General features: G+C 43.0%; 1 protein-coding gene across 2 annotated transcripts in view; it reads right to left on the bottom strand.

Annotated features, from left to right (window-relative positions):
- Window positions 1-20,243, bottom strand: part of RILPL1 (Rab interacting lysosomal protein like 1) — a 64,931-nt gene that overhangs the window by 5,143 nt on the left and 39,545 nt on the right. Inside the window, exon 7 of one of the 2 annotated variants that reach the window (XM_044275695.1) lies at window positions 12,280-12,367. The exons of the other annotated variant lie outside the window; for it this stretch is intronic. Within the exon in view, the coding sequence (XP_044131630.1) occupies window positions 12,280-12,367 (88 nt within the window). The remainder of the gene's footprint in view (window positions 1-12,279; window positions 12,368-20,243) is intronic. 2 annotated transcript variants of the gene reach the window in all.

Raw genomic sequence — 20,243 nt, 5'->3', positions numbered from 1 at the left:
GGAAGAAGGTTAGCTTTTTTTCTCCCTGGCTGTGAGGCTCTCCGCTGTGACTGGACCGCCCCACAATTAGGGAGAAGGAGACGCCCCCTGAGAAAAGCTGGCATCTCCTCCTACCTGTACCGATGCTGACTATTAGCATACAGGGCGCAAAACCAGAACCAGCACAGTGGGGGAACAGAGCAGCCGAAGTTAAAAAGAAGATTACAGCCATGACATCTTATAATGCTCTACGGTGGCCGGTACTTATATTGTTATGTCAGAACCGGTGAAAGGTCCTCTAAATTTGTCTGATGCCATTTGCTGAAGTGAGACAACCCGTTTAATAAAGTTATATATTTCTACATGATTTTTGTCTGCCAGGATTGCTTATTGTGGAGTCAACATCCATCCGTAGCCACATCCTCAAAACACCAGTGACCCATTTTATCTGGTATATATAAAGAAAACAAAGACAAAAACATATGTGCGATATAGTCTTAGTGTATGTGCAGATATATGTGCACGTGTAGTCAACGTGTGTATATACAGACGTGGACAAAATTGTTGGTACCCTTTGGTCAATGAAAGAAAAAGTCACAATGGTCACAGAAATAACTTTAATCTGACAAAAGTAATAATAAATTAAAATTCTATAAATGTTAACCAATGAAAGTCAGACATTGTTTTTCAACCATGCTTCAACAGAATTATGTAAAAAAATAAACTCATGAAACAGGCATGGACAAAAATGATGGTACCCCTAGAAAACACAGAACATAATGTGACCAAAGGGACATGTTAATTCAAGGTGTGTCCACTAATTAGCATCACAGGTGTCTACAACCTTGTAATCAGCCATTGGGCCTATATATATGGCTCCAGGTAATCACTGTGTTGTTTGGTGATATGGTGTGTACCACACTCGACATGGACCAGAGGAAGCAAAGGAAAGAGCTGTCTCAAGAGATCAGAAAGAAAATTATAGACAAGCATGTTAAAGGTAAAGGCTATAAGACCATCTCCAAGCAACTAGATGTTCCTGTGAGTACAGTTGCACATATTATTCATAAGTTTAAGATCCATGGGACTGTAGCCAACCTCCCTGGACGTGGCCGCAGGAGGAAAATTGATGACAAATCTAAGAGACGGATAATCCGAATGGTAACAAAAGAGCCTAGAAAGACTTCTAAAGAGATTCAAGGTGAACTTCATGCTCAAGGAACATCAGTGTCAGATCGCACCATCCGTCGTTGTTTGAGCCAAAGTGGACTACATGGGAGACGACCAAGGAGGACACCATTGTTGAAAACGAATCATAAAAAAGCAAGACTGGAATATGCCAAACTACATGTTGACAAGCCACAAAGCTTCTGGGAGAATGTCCTGTGGACAGATGAGACAAAAATCGAAGTTTTTGCCAAGGCACATCAGCTGTATGTTCACAGACGAAAAAATGAAGCATATCAAGAAAAGAACACTGTCCCTACTGTGAAACATGGAGGAGGCTCTGTTATGTTCTGGGGCTGCTTTGCTGCGTCTGGCACAGGGTGTCTTGAATCTGTGCAGGGTACAATGAAATCTCAAGACTATCAAGGAATTCTAGAGAGAAATGTACTAGCCAGTGTCAGAAAGCTTGGTCTCAGTCGCAGGTCATGGGTCTTGCAACAGGACAATGACCCAAAACACACCGCTAAAAACACCCAAGAATGGCTAAGAGGAAAAAATTGGACTATTCTAAAGTGGCCTTCTATGAGCCCTGACCTCAATCCTATTGAGCATCTTTGGAAGGAGCTGAAACATGCAGTCTGGAAAAGGCACCCTTCAAACCGGACACAACTGGAGCAGTTTGCTCATGAGGAGTGGGCCAAAATACCTGCTGAGAGGTGCAGATGTCTCATTGACAGTTACAGGAAGCGTTTGATTGCAGTGATTGCCTCAAAAGGTTGCGCAACAAAATATTAAGTTAGGGGTACCATCATTTTTGTCCATGCCTGTTTCATGAGTTTATTTTTTTACATAATTCTGTTGAAGCATGGTTGAAAAACAATGTCTGACTTTCATTGGTTAACATTTATAGAATTTTAATTTATTATTACTTTTGTCAGATTAAAGTTATTTCTGTGACCATTGTGACTTTTTCTTTCATTGACCAAAGGGTACCAACAATTTTGTCCACGTCTGTATATATATGTATGTATGTGCAGTCAACGCGTTTCTGGGACGTAGCGTCCCCTTCATCAGGAACGAGTTGACATTTTATTACAGTTAAGAAGAACTTCCTAAGAACACCGCTTCTGCAGCTATACTGCTGGCAGCGCCGACTTGCGGGTTTTTGTCTACTTTTCTCCACTATGTACCATTTTATCGGGTAGCCATGCATGCACATGCCTGAACATCGCCTCCACCATGTTTGACAGATAGAGATCTGGCTGTGGGGAGAGTAGCTGAGCATGTGTGTCCAGTCTATTTGGTGGTGTACAGTGGATAAAGGATGTAAACTGTCCAAATACTTCTGCACCCGACTGTGTAATATATCATATAATTCTGATGCTTGTTTTACTATATAAATATGCAATGTAAAGAAAACATAACGGTGACAGGTCTACTTTACACATACAATATCAATGTTATTATGATAGAGAATATCAAACAGTCTGTGGAGCCTTATTATATAAAGCAAAAGCAAACAACTCCTAGTGAATGCTTACAGTACAATATTGTATTAAATAATGTAGTAAAAATCCTGGTGTAAAACCCATTATCGATGCATGGAGTCCATCGACTGTTTTGCTACTATGGTTATATGACTGACAGCCAGGGCAGGGCAAACTGCTAGCGACCACTCAGCCAATCACCAGCCCCAGCAGGGACTCACCCCAGTGATTGGCTGAGGGGGATCAGGAAGTAGAGAATAGTCACTCAGTAAAAGCAGTGGCGGGGGATCAGTGAGGGGAGGAGCACTTAGGCCCCTTTCACACGGGCGAGTATTCCGCGTGGGTGCGATGCGCGAGTTGAACACATTGCACCCGCACTGAATCCTGACCCATTCATTTCTATGGGGCTGTTCACATGAGCGGTGATTTTCACGCATCACTTATGCGTTGCGTGAAAATCGCAGCATGCTCTATATTCTGCGTTTTTCACGTAACGCAGGCCCCATAGAAATTAATGGGGTTGCGTGAAAATCGCATTGCTGGGGTGTGATTTTCACGCATGGGTTCTAGGTGACAGTCTATTCACTGTATTATTTTCCCTTATAACATGGTTATAAGGGGAAATAATAGCATTCTGAATACAGAATGCTTAGTATAATAGTGCTGGAAGGGTTAAAAAAAATAAAAAAAGTTAACTCACCTTATCCTCTTGATCGCGTAGTTCCCGGTCGGTCTCTTCTTTAGGTGTGGGCTAAATGACCTGTGGTGATGTCAGATCACATGCTCCAATCACATGGTCCATCACGGTGGTGATGGAGCATGTGATCTGACATCACCACAGGTCCTTTAGCCCACAGCTCATCATTAAAGAAATAAAGAGACCGGGAACTACACGATCAAGAGGAGAAGGTGAGTTAACTTTTTTTTATTTTTTTTAACCCTTCCAGCACCATTATACTAAGCATTCTGTATTCAGAATGCTATTATTTTCCCTTATAACCATGTTATAAGGGAAAATAATACAATCTTCAGAACATCAATCCCAAGCCCGAACTTCTGTAAAGAAGTTCAGGTTTGGGTACCAAACATGCGCGATTTTTCTCACGCGAGTGCAAAACGCATTACAATGTTTTGCACTCGCGCTGAAAAATCGCACATTTTCCCGCAACGCACCCGCCTCTTATCCGGGCAAAAAACATGACGCCCGTGTGAAAGAGGCCTTAGGTTTTTTTTATGTCATTCTCATATTTTTTATAAAATAACTTACTGGGATTTTTTTTTTTAAAGAGTCACTAAACTTTTGTGAACATGTCACTAATGACCTAATAACAGTTTTTGTAATAAAGTTTATAAAACTTTTTGGTATTTTTAAATAGACTTTACACCCCTCCCCCATGTTTCGCTGTGCGCTTAAAATCTTCTCTGAGGCTGGGTTCACACCTGAGCGTTTTACAGCGCGTTCCTACGCGCTGTAAAACGCTCAACAAGGAGAAACCAATGATTCCCTATGGGAATGGTTCACACTTGGGCGTTTTACAGCGCGTACGATCGCGCTGTAAAACGCCCGACGCTCCAAAAAGTACATGAGCGACTTTTGGGGCGTTTGTGGCCATAGGACACTGTAGTGAATCACACAAACGCGCGTCAAACGCGCGTTTACTATTACAAAAACGCGCATAAAAATGCGCTGAAGTCAGCCGTGTACGGCAGGCTTGTCTTATTTACCATTTTTTAATACTGTTTCAGGCATAGAAAAAAGGTCTACATGTAAGACAACAAGGAAGCTGTCTTACATTTAGAAGCAGCGCTAGATCCGCCAAAGTTATGGTGAGGCCTGCGCCTCTTAGGCCAGCATAGGGCTTTATTAAGACCGGCGTCCAAAAAGCGGGTCTTAATAAATGTGCCCCTATATCTATGTTTAGGCTGGGATTTTACACAGTGGGGCAGTTCTTGACAAATCCAAGCGATTTGTGGTAAACCCTTAGGCCCCTTTCAAACGAGCGAGTTTTCCGTGCGGGTGCAATGCATGAGGTGAACGCATTGCACCCGCACTGAATCCAGACCCATTCACTTCTATGGGGCTGTGCACATGAGCAGTGAGCTCTATTTTGTGCGTTTTTCACGCAACGCAGGCCCCATAGAAGTTAATGGGGCTGAGTGAAAATCGCAAGCATCCGCAAGCAAGTGCGGATGCAGTGCGATTTTCACGCATGGTTGCTAGGATGAAAGTCTATGTACTGTATTATTTTCCCTTATAACATGGTTATAAGGGAAAATAATAGCATTCTTTAATACAAAATGCTTAGTAGAAGGTCAATTGAGGGTTAAAAAAATAAAATAAATAAAATTAACTCACCTCCTCCAATTGATCACATAGCTGCCGGTCTCCTGTTCTTTCTTCAGGACCTGTCAAAAGACCTGTGGTGACGTCACTGAGCTCATCACATGGTCCATCACCACAGTGATTTGACGTCACCACAGGTCCTTTGACAGGTCCTGAAGAAAGAACAGGAGACCGGCAGCTACGTGATCAATTGGAGGAGGAGGTGAGTTAATTTTATTTTAATTTTTTTAACCATGTTATAAAGGGAAAATAATAAAATTTACAGAATACTGAACGCAAACCCGAACTTCTGTGAAGAAGTCCGGGTTTGGGTCTGGGTACCAAACATGCAGATTTTTCTCACGCGCGTGCAAAGCACATTAAAACGCTTTGCCCTCACAGGGAAAAATCGTGCATGTTCCCGTAACGCACCCGCATCTTTTCCTGCAACGCTCGTGTGAAACCAGCCTTACCGTTTTGCTCCATGGCAAACTACCACCCTGCAGCATGAAAATCCATCGCAATGATATTGGGACTTTACAGTTACGTAATTAATGGGCATTTATGAGGTTGACCCTTAGGATTACTGATATATTATGTATAATCGTATAAAAGTTATTCATGGGTATGAATATGGATATACTGGATATTCTTAATGGGTTTGTCCAATGTAAAATCTACATAAAATGCTGTGATGGTGGAGGAGGAACATATTATAGATTTCAAATTCATTGGCTCCTGCTGATACAAAGAAAAGTACTGGTTAAAATGACATTTGTGAATTTCTTTACAAAAAATAAAAGGCATCAATCCGGGCGCTGTGTGGAGCATGCTGTTAGAGTGCCACACTACACTGCATGCACTGTGCACACCCAACCACTGCACTGCATTCACGGTAGTATCACTTATCACGTGTGTCCATAACCTCTCCAAATCTATGCTTTTCCTACAGTCCTCGAGTAGCCATGGGTATATCCAATTATAGAAAAGAAATCTGGCTTAGCTGCCTATAGTAATCAGGTTCCACCTTTCATTTTTCAGAGGTCCTTTGGAAAATAAAAGGATCAATCTGATTGGTTGGTATGGGCAACGAAGCCAGTTTTCTGTTACAACCAGATCTATTTGTTTCCTGAAGGAATAAGGGTTGTCACTTTTTTTTTTACAGTTTGACACCTTGAGGAAACGCCAAGTGCAGAGCAATGCTAAGCGAATCTGCTCTTTAAGGGCTCGTTCACGACCGCTAAGCACGGGCACCTGCCGTGTGGCAGCCGCATAGGGATCGCGGCCTCATTCACATAAATGGGTCCGCGATCCCTCCGTTCCACAAAAAGATAGAGCTTGCTCTATCTTTTTGCGGTGCGGAAGCACGGAACAGAACCTCAGAAAGCACTCCGTAGTGCTTCCGTAGTGTTCCGTTCCGTGATGAATGGGTCCGCATCTGTGATGCGGAATGGCCACGGAACAGGATCTGCAAATGCAGTCCGCAATATGGGCACTGGGTTCACATGGTTGTGTGAACGAGCCCCAATACTGTCACAAATGACAATATTAGCATATATCAAAAATCACTGAAAATCTCCACCCTGCAATTCTTTCTCAATACTTTTAAAGCTGTTGCCATGAATGGCGCGGTATAATTAGGGCTAGTTTTGTTTATGGAATTTGGTGCAGATTCCAAAAACCGAGGGGCAGGTGGGCTTTTTTTTTTTCTCTCGATACACTTCTCTATAGGACTTACACAATACCTGGGGGAAAAACATTATGCCTAGAGCATGTTGCAATTTGAAAATAATGTTACAAACCCCACAAAAGAACACATTTATCAAAGGATTTATGGCAAAAAAGTTGCAATTTTTTTTAAGCAAAATAACACATTTAAAAGGGGTTGTCTGAGTTATTAAAAAAAAAATTGAATTTAATTTTTACTCACTTGTAAAATATTTATTCTCAGTGGGGGACATAGAGACCATGGTTATATGCTGCCATCACTAGGAGCCAGACACGAAGCAAAACAGTGATATCTCCTCCTACAGGCTCTTTTACAATTCAGTAACAGAAAATACTACTCTTTGCTCACTCATGTTACTGGGGGACACAAAAGACTGTGGGAAGTCCTACAGCAGTCCCCAAGGGGGGAAAAAGGGAATAGACAACTGGTCTTTTAGTCAGCGGCCATTAGCAGAAGTTTGCAACTGGGGGAAAAAAGGACATCTGTTGACACAAGGTGCGCAAACTACAGGTAGGTGTGGACAGAAGACCAGGTAGTTGCTTTCGCACCTATTGACCAGAAGCCCAATGGTGCATCAGCCAAGAGGTCCTCATCACTCATGTATTACGCTGTGAGACAGGAGGGAAAAGCCTAACCACCAGGCAATACATCTTGCAGATGGTCAGCATAATCAAACCACGAGACAATGTAAGGTTACTTTCACATCTGCGTTTTTGCTATCCGGTTTTGAGATCCAATGAGAAAACGGGAATATGCACTCCTAAAAGAAAGAGGAGGTGCCGTTGTATAAGGGTCAAAACCCAGCTGAAGTCTGAACAATGAAACCACGCACTCTATGGTGAAATATGCGAAAAAAAGATTTAATGTGATGCTCAGTGTACAAACAAAAATGAAATAAATCAAAATAATAGTGAAAAAAAATAAACTCTCAAAATCAATTGCCGAGAGAGAAGAGCGGTATCAATAAAAATCTCTAAATGTTACGTTTGAAGTAAACTTTGGACTGCGATAGCTGGAGACGTTTCGGTCAAATTAAACCTTTTTCAATGCATCGCAATGGTGGAGTTGGAGCAGGAGACGGTGTCCCACGTGTAGGGCGCGTTGTAATGAAGCTTCCGGCATGGGATCTAAAAACCACAGCAAAGCGCTTCTGTTATAATACAACCGGCTGCATCCGTTCAGAATGGATCCGGTTGTATTATTTTGAAAATGAAGAAACTGGACCTGGCACTAAAACCATTCTTGGGGTACTTTCACACTAGCGTTTTTCTTTTCCGGCATAGAGTTCTGTCCTGGAGGCTCAATACCGGAAAAGAACTGATCAGTTTTATCCTAATGCATTCTGAATGGAGAGCAATCCGTTTAGGATGCATCAGGAGGTCTTCAGTTCAGTCGTTTTGACGGTTTTATCTCCGGCCCAAAAAACTAAACACTTGCCTGAATGCCGGATCTGGCATTTTTTTTCCATAGGAATAAATTAGTGCCGGATCCGGCATTCAAAATACCAGAATGCCGGATCCGTTCTTCAGGTCTGCACATGTGAAAAAAAAATAAAAATGCCGGATCAGTTTTTCCGGATGACACCGGAAAGACGGATCCGGCATTTCAATGCATTTGTAAGACGGATCAGGATCCTGATCAGACTTACAAATGCCATCAGTTGGCATACGTTTTGACAGATCCGGCAGGCAGTTCCGGCGACGGAACTTCTTGCCAGATCACTCTGCCGCAAGTGTCAAAGTACCCTAAGCCAATGGGTGCCAAATCCCGTTTTTTCATGTCCGTATGGTTTTTGGTGCCGGATCCAGCTTCTTAAGTTTCCCATGCCGCACACAAAAACGTTTCTTGCAGCCATTTTATGTCCAGCATGGGAACGCAATAAACTGAAACGGAATGCATTCTGGTGCACTACATTCTGGTTTGTTCAGTGTTGTCCCCATTGACAATAAGGCTAGGTCTACACGACGACATTTGTCGCGCGACATTTTGTTGCACTAATGTCGCGCGACAATTTTTATAATGGCAGTCTATGGTGTCGCATTGCAACATGCGACATGCTGCGACTGCGACAGTCGCAGAAAAATCCATCTCGAATGGATTTTCTGCGACTGTCGCGTCGCAGCATGTCGCATGTTGCAGTGCGACACCATAGACTGCCATTATAAAAATTGTCGCGCGACAGTAGTGCAACAAAATGTCGCGCGACAAATGTCGTCGTGTAGACCTAGCCTAAATGGGGACAAAACTGAAGCGTTGTGCTGCGGTTCTGAGACCTTCTGCCGGATCTCAAAAATGGACAGCACCAATGCAGAAGTGAAAGTAGCCTCAAATGACAGCTGTGATAAAGAAAAACAATTGGATCAATTAAACAAAGGGTGTTATAAACAGATACATCTGCAAAACCTGTAAAAACATCCAAATGGTGTACATAGTCCTCCCAAGGAAGGGAAGGATCACCTTCAAAAGAACTGGATGGAGGAAAAAAAAATAAAAAAATACCAGGAAGGAGCAGGAGAGAGATCTCACACAGATGCTAAAAGAGAGACAACTGCATAATTTAAAAATAAAACAGGGGTCCCTTGAAGTTGTGGGGAATCCAAATAGGCAACCTCTTGGGGGAAAAGGTGTCACTTCAGGTTCTGATACTAAAGGGTGTATTAGACACCTTGATGCTGCTAGCGATTGTTGGGAGGGAAACGTTACCTCCCGGCAATCGGCAGAGAGCTAGCAAAGGACACCGCTGCTATTACATGGAGTGATGTCCTCCGCAACATGGGGAGGAGCAATCATTATGCTATCGCTCATCCCCATGCAGGACTGCGGTGTGCCGTGGCAGATCCATATTAGACAGAGCGATCTGCAGCCGGAAAATCCCGATCTTTTAGCATGCTGAAAGATCTGAACTGCACGATAAAACAAGCCTTTGCTCGTTCATCAGGTATTTAGAGGCAGTATTAGGCCTATTGCACACGGCCGTTTTTTTTCCCGTTTACTGGCCGTTTTTTGCGTTCCGTATACGGAACCATTCATTTCAATGGTTCTGCAAAAAAAACAAAAAACGGAATGTACTCCGTATGCATTCCGTATTTCCGTTCCGTTTTAACATAGAACATGTCCTATTATTGCCCGGTCCGTGGCTCCATTCAAGTCAATGGATCCGCAAAAAAAACTGAACACATACGGAAATGCATCCGTAGGTCTTCCGTTTCCGTTCCGTTTTTTCCTGAATCATCTATTGAAAATGTTATGCCCAGCCCAATTTTATCTATGTAATTACTGTATACTGTATATGCCATACAGAAAAACGGAACAGAAACACAAACGCAAACAAAAAAACGGAACAATGGATCCATGAAAAACGGACCGCAAAACATTGAAAAAGCCATACGGTCGTGTGCAATAGGCCTTAGTCTGCCAGATGATCGCTCATTAGCAATTATTGGGCAGAAAATCTGCCAGTCTAATATACCCTTTAGAATCACTGAAATAGAATTGACATAGTTAAGACCTGGGCCTCCGTGGAAAAGAGGCCAAGTCCCAGATACAATTCTTGCTGGAGAAAGACTGATCACCATGAAAACAACGAGGACGAAGATGCTCTCTATCCTTGCACCAGTGGTAGAAAGGCTTTTAGGGCCTGTGGTGTGAATGTTTTCTAGCCTCTAGAATGGTTGAGACATCTAGGGACTAAGGACTCTGGGTTCACAAGTTATGCCCTGGTGTACTCTGGAAATGGATGGATGGAGAACAAGAACTTTAGAATGGGGATGTCCCTGGAAGACAGATGCCAGGAGGAAGACAGCCAGCCAGTTGATGTTGTGAGGCTGGGACAAGATGGTGATGCCTGAGCCAGAGAGGCATGGCAGAGGAGTTCAGGGCCAAACTGGATTTAAGAATAGCAGATAAGACCTACAAAGCAGGGAGGTCTACTTCCTACAAACACTAAGCTAAAACTGGTTTAGATCAGTGTCTAAACCACGTTAAAAAAGTCTCAGGACACTAGGTTCACAAGTTATGCCCTGGTGTACTCTGAAAATAGATGGATGGAGAACAAGAACTTGAGAAAGGGGATGTCCCTGGGAAACAGATGCCAGAAGAAGACAGCCAGACAGTTGATGTTGGGAGGCGGGGACAAGATGGTGGGCCCTGGGCCAGAGGAGTTCAGGGCCAAACTGGATTTAAAAATAGCAGACTGGTTTAGCTTAGTTTCTATTATGAGGGTATAGCTACTTTTTTGCTTTGTGTTTACCTACTAGCGGTATACCCATGGTTTTCTGTGCCCATCAATGTCATGAGTAAAGAAATGTGACCAAAAGCAGGCACTAGAATAACTGAACAAAACAATACTCACCCGATGGACCCCTGCCACTTTCAGTGCAGCCACTTCTCTGCCCCCTTTTGGTCTTTGTTTAACCAGCTGCACTGGAGGCTTGCCAGTATACACACATGACCACTGGAGCCAATCACTGGCCTCTGTGGTCTTGTGCTTTATTAAGCTGAGGCCAGTTAATGGACTCCAGCAGCCATGTGTGTATGCAGGCATATCACCGCTGAAAACAAAGACTGGAGGGAGGCAGAGAAAGACACTGGAAGGGGTGGGGGGTGGGGGGGGGGGGCGGTTATTGGTTTTTCTGTTATTGTATTCCAGTTCCTGGCCTTTGAGCACATATTTTAATAATTGAGACACCTCCTTTAAGTATGTTTATGGATAAAAGTATATTTGTCAATAGAAGCACTATATCAATCACTTGATTCATTTGTTCCTTATGCTGGATAATAAGGGTCAATCCTTTGTAAATACTGTACCGTAATTCTCTAAGGCTGGGTTCACACCTGAGCGTTTTACAGCGTGTTCCTACGCGCTGTAAAACGCTGAACAGGCAAGAACCAATGATTCCCTATGGGAATGGTTCTCACCTGAGCGTTTTACAGCGCCTACGATCGCGCTGTAAAACGCCCGACACCCCAAGAAGTACATGAGCTTCTTTGGGGCGTCTTGTCGCACGTTCCCGTACATAGACTTCCGGGAACGCGTGACAATGGGCGTTCGCTTGTCTCTGTATGTGCGATTGCAAACGCTGGTACAATCGCGCATACAGAGCGCTCCATCGCGAACGCTCAGGTCTGTAAGACTGCAAGGTATCTCTGTATAGGCATGGAGTGACAGACGTGGCTAAAAAAAAGTATACCCCCCTTATGGAGGTCAATGGGGCCCATTTTTGGCCCCCATCTGGTGAATGAAGCCCTACAGATACAGTTTGGAACATATCCCAGGAGCTTTTCTGGCTTATAAACTGTACGTAAACAACATGGGGGGGAACAGAACATAGATGTCCTTTACAATGCTCTGAAGTACATGATACCTCTGGATTTTTGTTAGCTGATACACTCTAAATCTGATTAGCTACAGTCCTGTTTATGAAGTCTGTGAAAAGACACCGACTGGCCATTCTGATTGGCAGCTGGATGCACAATTTTCATTTCAACAATCCCACAATCAGCCAGTCAGAATGGTAACACACATGACAGGAGCACACCCACTCCATGCACAAAAGTGACAAACGCAATGCAAAAGCAATGAAAATGAGTCCTACAAGAGAGATAAGCCTGCTGATTGGCTGCAAAGTGGGATCATCTGCAATCAATCCAGCTGCTACCATGGGCATTATGGCTGTAAACATCCTGATGAAAACAGACAACAAAAACATTATGGAAGGTAAAGTCAAAAAAGATTAAAATAAAGCATATTATACAATACATACTACTAACTACACATGTAATTTGACTGTGATACAATCTGTGTTGCCTTCAAACGAGTCATCAGATGCTCACTAGGCTATACTTACATCATGTGGCCGTAGTCTTTTGCAGTCCGCAAATTTCGGATCCACAAAACACGGATACCGGCTCGTGTGCGTTGCGCATTTTGCGAACCACACATGGCCGGCACTATGATAGAAAATGCATATTCTTGTCGGCGATTGCGGACAAGAATATTTTTTTTCCGGGGCTGCGGAGCTGAAGTACGGCTGTGGACTGCACACGGTGTGCTGTACGCATCTTTTGCCGCGTCATTGAAATGAATGGGTCCACACCCGTTCCGCAAAATTGCAGAAAGGATGCGGACCCATTCAAACTGTTGTCTGAATGAGCCCTAAGTGACATCTTTGTGCTAACATGTTCAAATGACATGTTTTTATCAGGCCTTTTTGTTCTTTATCTAGAAGGGAATGAAAAAAATTGCCTGATGCCGTTGCTTCACTATGGTCTGATAGAGAAAAAAATTAAAAATAAAAGTCACCAAACTGAAAAAGATGCCAGCAGCCAAAAAAGAAATAAATATTTGTCCTGCAGTTCATAGTTCCCATATACATTCAGCTAATATCTGGAGCTGCTGTTTTGCTGTAAAAAAATAAATAAAAATTAAGTGCAGGAAATAATGCCACAAAAAATGTGTTAATTCAGCCTAATAGTTAAAAAAAAGTCAACAGTATTTTGCGTTCAGTACACTGGCTGTTTTTTTAGTTCAGTATGCGGTATATATACTGAACCATTAATTTCAATGGTTCAGCAAAAAAAACTGAAGTTTTAGAACATGTCCTATTCTTGTCCGCAAATCACGGTGCTTGGCTCCATTCAAGTCATTGGGTTCGCAAAAAAACCAGAACACATACGGCAATGCATCCGTATGTCTTCAGTATCCGTTCCGTTTTTGCGGAACCATCTATTGAAAATGTTATGCCCAGCCCAATTTTCTCTATGTAATTACTGTATACTGTATATGCCATACGGAAAAACGGAGAGGAAAGGGAAACAAAAAACAGAACAACGGATCCGTAAAAAACGGACCGCAAAACACTGAAAAAGACATTTTAAATAAAGTACACATTGCACACAATGATCAGGATCCTGCCAGTCATTTACATGGACAAAAATCTAATGCAATGACAATACAGAGCAATACAAAAATTTTGTTAAATAACAAATTTAACCATCACCCAACTCCCCCCCTCCCCAATATTATCTTGCAGAGAGATGACTACACCACCCCATCTTCACTGTAGATGCTTTCGTGATTACTACTCCAAACTGTATAATGTGGCCAATAAACACTCACGCACACACCCCCACTATCCCGCATTCGGAATTACCCATCTTCTTTTAATTTGCCCAAGCTCTCCACGGAGGCGGTCGCCTCTCTGAATAGCCCTATATCAGCCGAGGAACTAATAGACGTGATTAAAGCTCTCCCCTTAGGCAAATCCCCGGGATCTGATGGGTTCACGGATCTGTACTACAGAACGTTTCAATCAGAACTCTCCCCCCACCTTCTAGCCCTACTCAACTCATTTCTACTGGGCTCCCCAATCTCACCATCCATTTTGTCATCCCATATTGTAGTCATCCATAGACGGATAAAGACCCTCAAGACTGCGCTAACTATAGACCAATCGCCCTTCTTAACGCAGACCTTAAAATTTTCACCCGTATTCTCGCTGCTCACCTGAATGTGTGGCTCCCCAGACTGGTCTATAAGGACCAGGTGGGGTTTATCCCCTACAAATAGGGCGGAGATAACACTTGCCGGGTTGTTAATCTGATAGATGTGGTGACACGTACCTCGACCCCCCCCCCCCCTTCCCCCACAGTTATTTTGAGTCTTGATGCAGAGAAGGCCTTTGACCGACTCGACTGGTCTTTTCTATTCGAAACCCTCCGAACCGTCGGTATCGCAGGACCCTTTCTACAAGCCATTCTCAGCCTCTACTCTGCCCCTTCGGTGCTTGTCAAGTTGCCCTTCAGCTCCTCCACTCCGTTTAATATCTCTAATGGTACGCGTCAGGGCTGCCCACTCTCACCGCTTATTTTTGCATTGTGTATACAACCCCTTGCCGCACACATACGACTGAACCCTGACATTCAGGGATCTAAAAAGTACGGGATAAGGAATTTAAGATCTCCCTTTACGCGGACGATGTCCTCCTCACCCTGACCAATCCACACATTACACTACCAAACTTACAAAATGCCTTATCTCAATATGGCGCACTTTCGGGATATAAGGTCAATGCTTCTAAGACCCTACCGGTCCTTATACCCGCCTGTGATCTAACATTGCTCCGGAGCAACTTCCCTTATCGATGGTCGGATACCACGCTGAAGTACCTGGGGGTTTATATTACCCCTATGTATACCTCACTGTACTCCAGTAACTTCCCTCCCCTCTTTCGTGAGCTTAATACCCTCCTTGAAAAATAGAAACCTCTATACATAAATTGCTGCTTGGCCGCATAGCAGTGGTGAAGATGTCCCTCCTCCCAAAATTGCTTTATTACTTTGAGACCCTCCTAGTGCGAATCCCTATGTCAGAACTATGCCTCCTCCAAAAGGTAATTTTCAACTTTATATGGCAAGGTAAACATCACCGCATCCCCAGCAAAGTCATGTTCGCGGCCACGAATAGAGGTGGCCTATCGGTTCCTAATATCATACACTATTACTGGGCTTCCCATTTGCGTGTCGTTCATTATTGGGTGTCCCAACAGGTATACACTAAATGGGTAGAAATCGAAAAGCTCTGGATTGCCGCAGTTCATCCACACACCCTGCTATGACACCGGACCCCCGTGGCCCCCCACACTCCCCTCCTGGGGCCTATGGCCTTTACCAAACACATATAGGACACCTGCCACAGCTGATTTGCCTTAGCCTCTCAGCACTCCTCTATGATCTCTTTTCTTTACAACCCAGCTTTCCCTCCAGCTTCAAGGGGTTGTCCGGGTTCAGAGCTGAACCCGGACATACCTCCATTTTCACCCAGGCAGCCCCCTTGAGGCTAGCATCGGAGCATCTTATGCTCCGATGCGCTCCTTTGCCCTGCGCTAAATTGTGCAGGGAAAGGTCTCTTGTTTTCAATAACACACTGCCGGGCGGAAACTTCCTCCCAGCAGTGTGCACGGTGATGTCACCGGCACTGATAAGCGGGATTTAGCTCATTTAGGAGAAATAAAAAATGTATAAACATATTCTGACCCCTATAACTTTTTTGTAGTTATATGAACGGGGCTGTGTGAGGGCTCATTTTTTGCAGGACAATCTGTACTTTTCAGTGATACCAATTTGAAGTGTGTGCAACTTTTTGATCAATTTTTATAAAATAAATTATTGGGTAGTTGAAGTGACAAAACCCGGACATACCCTTATTTTTACCCAGGCAGCACCCCTGATGTTGGCATCGGAGCATCTTATGCTCCGATGCGCTCCCTTGCCCTGCGCTAGATCGCGCAGGGCAAGGGCTCTTTTGTTTACACAACAGTGTATTCGGTGACGTCACCGGCTCAGATGGGCGTGCTTTAGCGCTGCCCTAGCCGTTTTACTGGCTAGGGCAGCAGTAAAGCCCGCCCATCAGTGTCGGTGACGTCACCGGAACTCTTGAAAATGCCTTTGCCCTGCGCGATTTAGCGCAAGGCAAAGCTGAGCATCGGAGCATGAACTGCTCCGATGCTCAAATCAGGGGGGGGTGCCTGGGTGAAAATAGAGGTATGTCCGGGTTCAGCTCTGAACCCGGACAACCCCTTTAAGTATTTTTATTTTAAGGATGGTGATTTGGACTACCGGTATGTATATATATATATATATATATATATATATATATATATATATATTTTATTTTATTTTATTTTTTTATTTTATTTTATTTTTTTCATATTTGTAAAAACGTTGTTTTACTTTTTATTTTAAGTCACCTTGGGTGACAATAACTGGCAATCATTAGATTGCCCATTGTGTTCATTGATGGCCATATAGCCATCATTGAACATTACATTTCATTTGCTGCCACCTGTATTGGTATATTCCTGAAAGACTCCGAAGCCTGCTTGAGGCTTCGGGCTATTTTAGCAATGTAACAGGTTTCCCGATCTCAGCCAGGGAACGCTGTTACCGGAGCGGAAGCTTCCGCCTCCGGACTGCTCAAATGCTGTGGTCACATTTTTCCACGGCATCTGAAGGGGAAAATGTATGAAATCAGCCTTATGGCTGATCGCATACATGTGCCACGGGTCTCTGCTATTTAAAATAGCAGAAACCCAGCGGCTATGGCGCCCGTTGCACAGGCGAGCGGGCGCCATGTTTAAAGCCTGGACTTGGAGGTTCTCAAGGGTTTAAAGGGCATCTGTCAGCAGATTTGTACCCATAAAACTGGCTGACCTGTTGCTTGTGCGCTTGGCAGCTGAAGGCATCTGTGTCTGTCCCATGTTCATATGTGCCCACATAGCTGAGAAAAATTATGTTTTACTATATGCAAATGAGCTTCTAGGAGCAACGGGGGCGTTGTCAATACACCTGGAGGCTATGTTTTCTCTGTAACTGCAGCGCCCTCTCCACTTTGACTTTAGGAGAAGTCAGGGCCAGACAAGATCACGTTTACACTGCCTGTCCCTGTCAAAGTGCAGAGGGAGCGGCAGTTGCAGAGAGAGCAGAGTCTCTAGGAATATTGGCAATGCCCCTGTTGCCCCTAGGGCCTCATTTGTATATATTTAAACATCATTTTTCGCAGCATATGAACATGGGCCCAACACATGCCTTCAGCTGCCAAGCACACATGTAACAGGTCAGCTGGTTTCATAGGTACAAATCTGCTGAAAGATGCCCTTTAAACTTCTCTACTATGTGTGAGCAATGACTCTGGGGTCTACAGGGTTACTGAGGAAATAGGAGTTGCAGATGAACAACAATTTTACACATAATTGTGTAAAACTGTTAAGGAGACATGACAGGATGACACACTGATGAGGCACATCAGGATCATGCAGTTTCAATACATGCTCACGGACTATGGAAGCCATGAGGAAGGAAAAGGAAGGCCTTGTTACCTGGACAAGGTGATCATAGAGAGGACACAGACAAGCCATGATGTGAAAATAAGCCAATAACTGTATATTGTGGGGAACTCATCACTACAAAAAATAAAAACAACTTCATATTATATCCACAACATTTTTTAATCCATAATCCATCTGAGGAAACTCTGTTGGTTTCAAAGATATAATATTATTTAGGAAAGAATAAGGTTGCTAAAATAATGAAGAATACGTAGGTATATGCACACTGATCAACAGGATTACCTCTCATTTGCTTCTTGTGTCAGCACCCACACAATTCAATATTAGAAGCCACTTTTCCAGTGCATGGTACTACCTCTACCTTACTCTACTCAGTTATACTCAGTTTTGGTTCCAGGTAGTTTGTTTACCACTGTGGACATGGTAGCCCTCCATGTAGCTGGAACCAATGTAGTGGAGATTCTTTCGAACCAATCACTAGTCAACAAAGTGGTCAAGTGACCTCATGGTACCAGCTTATAGCTGGCTTGAAACCTCCAAGGTATCATAAAAGTACCAGGTACTATTTTCAACTCTGGCCTAGTAGAAAAACAAACAAAAAATAGGGTAGAGTCCAGTAATTTCAAGCAAGTTCCATCAGTGGAAAATAACCTGTAGCTGTATGGTAAGCTGGAAGTCCTCTGGGAACTGTTCTGAATAATATTTATACTGGTTTATACCAATAATTCATTAATAATGGAAGACTTTACCTTTTTAATATAAAATACTTTGTTAAGTTAAACATCCCTCTGAGAAGTTGACTCTATTAAATGAGAGAAGCTTTGGGTCGGACATGACAAGGTGGGAGAACTACCAGGGCAGGTCATGAAATCCATACAACCCCATAGATTGTGTGACGTTCTGGGTTCTCTATACTCCCTAACTCTTCAGGTGTCCCAGATCATCTATTGAATGACATCTCGGCCTCATATGTCTGAGCTTTCCTGCCTCACTATCTTCACCTCTTCTCTTGCTTGGAGTCAGCCACCACCAATCGTCTCCTTATCAAATAAAAAAACTTAGAAATGGTGCAAACCTTCAAATGGATAAAACTGTTTAAAGAGGACCTGTCACCACTCCTGACATGCCTGTTTTAATAGCTTCATGCATTTCCCCAAGTAATAACAATTCTGGAGCATCTGTTCTTATGGCTCTATGTTGTACCATAGATGATAAAATGAAATTAGTCATAAATGAGTCCTTATCAGACTGGAACGGATTACATGGAGTCCAGGAGAAATGGGACTACTTAAAAGGTGCATTATTGAAGGCAACAGAAAATTGCATTAGACTTGTCAGTAAAAGCAAAAAAAGGAAGAGACCACTGTGGTACTCAGCAGAAGTGGCCCAAATCATTAAAAATAAAAAGCTAGCATTTTGTAATTATAAAAAAAAACAGAGCAATGAAGATAAGGAAATCTACAAGATTAGGCAGAAAGAGGCCAAGCAAGTTATAAGAACTTCTAAAGCGCAGGCAGAAGAAAAACTAGCTCAGTCTATGAAAAAAGGGGATAAGACATTCTTCAGATATATAAATGAAAAAAGGAAATTAAAACAAGGAATAACTAAATTAAAAACAAAGGACGGAAGGTATGTAGAAGAGAATAAAGGGCTAGCCGACTGCCTTAATGAATACTTCTGTTCAGGTTTTACAAAAGAAAAAGAAGGAGAAGGACCTCCACTAGAAAGGATGACTAATAAATCATTTGATGCATGTGTCTTTACAGAGGAAGATGTTCTAAGTTTGCTGTCTAAAGTGAAGACAAATAAGTCACAGGGGCCTGATGAGATACACCCAAAATTATTAAAAGAGCTTAGTGGTGAGCTGGCAAAACCGTTAACAGATTTATTTAACCAATCATTAGTAACAGGAGTCGGTCGTCCCGGAAGATTGGAAATTGGCAAATGTCGTGCCCATTCACAAGAAAGGTAGTAGGGAGGAATCAAGCAACTATAGACCAGTGAGTCTGACATCAATAGTAGGCAAATTAATGGAAACCCTATTAAAGGATAGGATTGTGGAACATCTAAAATCCCATGGATTGCAAGATGAAAAACAACATGGGTTTACCTCAGGGAGATCATGTCAAACAAATCTTAGATTTTTTTGACTGGGTGACTAAAATAATAGACGGTGGAGGTGCAGTAGACATCGCATATCTAGATTTTAGTAAGGCTTTTGACACTGTCCCACATAGAAGACTTATCAATAAACTGCAATCATTGAGCATGGACTCCCATATTGTTGAGTGGATTAGGCAGTGGCTGAGTGACAGACAACAGAGGGTTGTAGTCAATGGAGAACATTCAAAACAAGGTCATGTTACCAGTGGGGTTCCACAGGGATCTGTACTGGGACCAATTTTGTTTAATATCTTCATAAGTGATATTGCAAAAGGCCTCGGTGTTAAGGTGTGTCTTTTTGCTGATGACACAAAGATATGTAACAGGGTTGATGTTCCTGGAGGAAAACGCCAAATGGAAAAGGATTTAGGAAAACTAGAAGAATGGTCAGAACTCTGGCAACTGAAATTTAATGTGGATAAGTGCAAGATAATGCACCTGGGGCGTAAAAACCCAAGGGCAGAATATAGAATATTTGACACAGTCCTGACCGCAGTATCTGAGGAAAGGGATTTAGGAGTAATTATTTCAGAAGACTTAAAGACAATGTA

Source organism: Bufo gargarizans, chromosome 1 (assembly GCF_014858855.1).
Source record: "Bufo gargarizans isolate SCDJY-AF-19 chromosome 1, ASM1485885v1, whole genome shotgun sequence".
Classification (NCBI taxonomy): Eukaryota; Metazoa; Chordata; class Amphibia; order Anura; family Bufonidae; genus Bufo; species Bufo gargarizans.
Note: the sequence above shows the minus strand (reverse complement) of the source record. Positions and strands in the feature narration are given on the sequence as shown.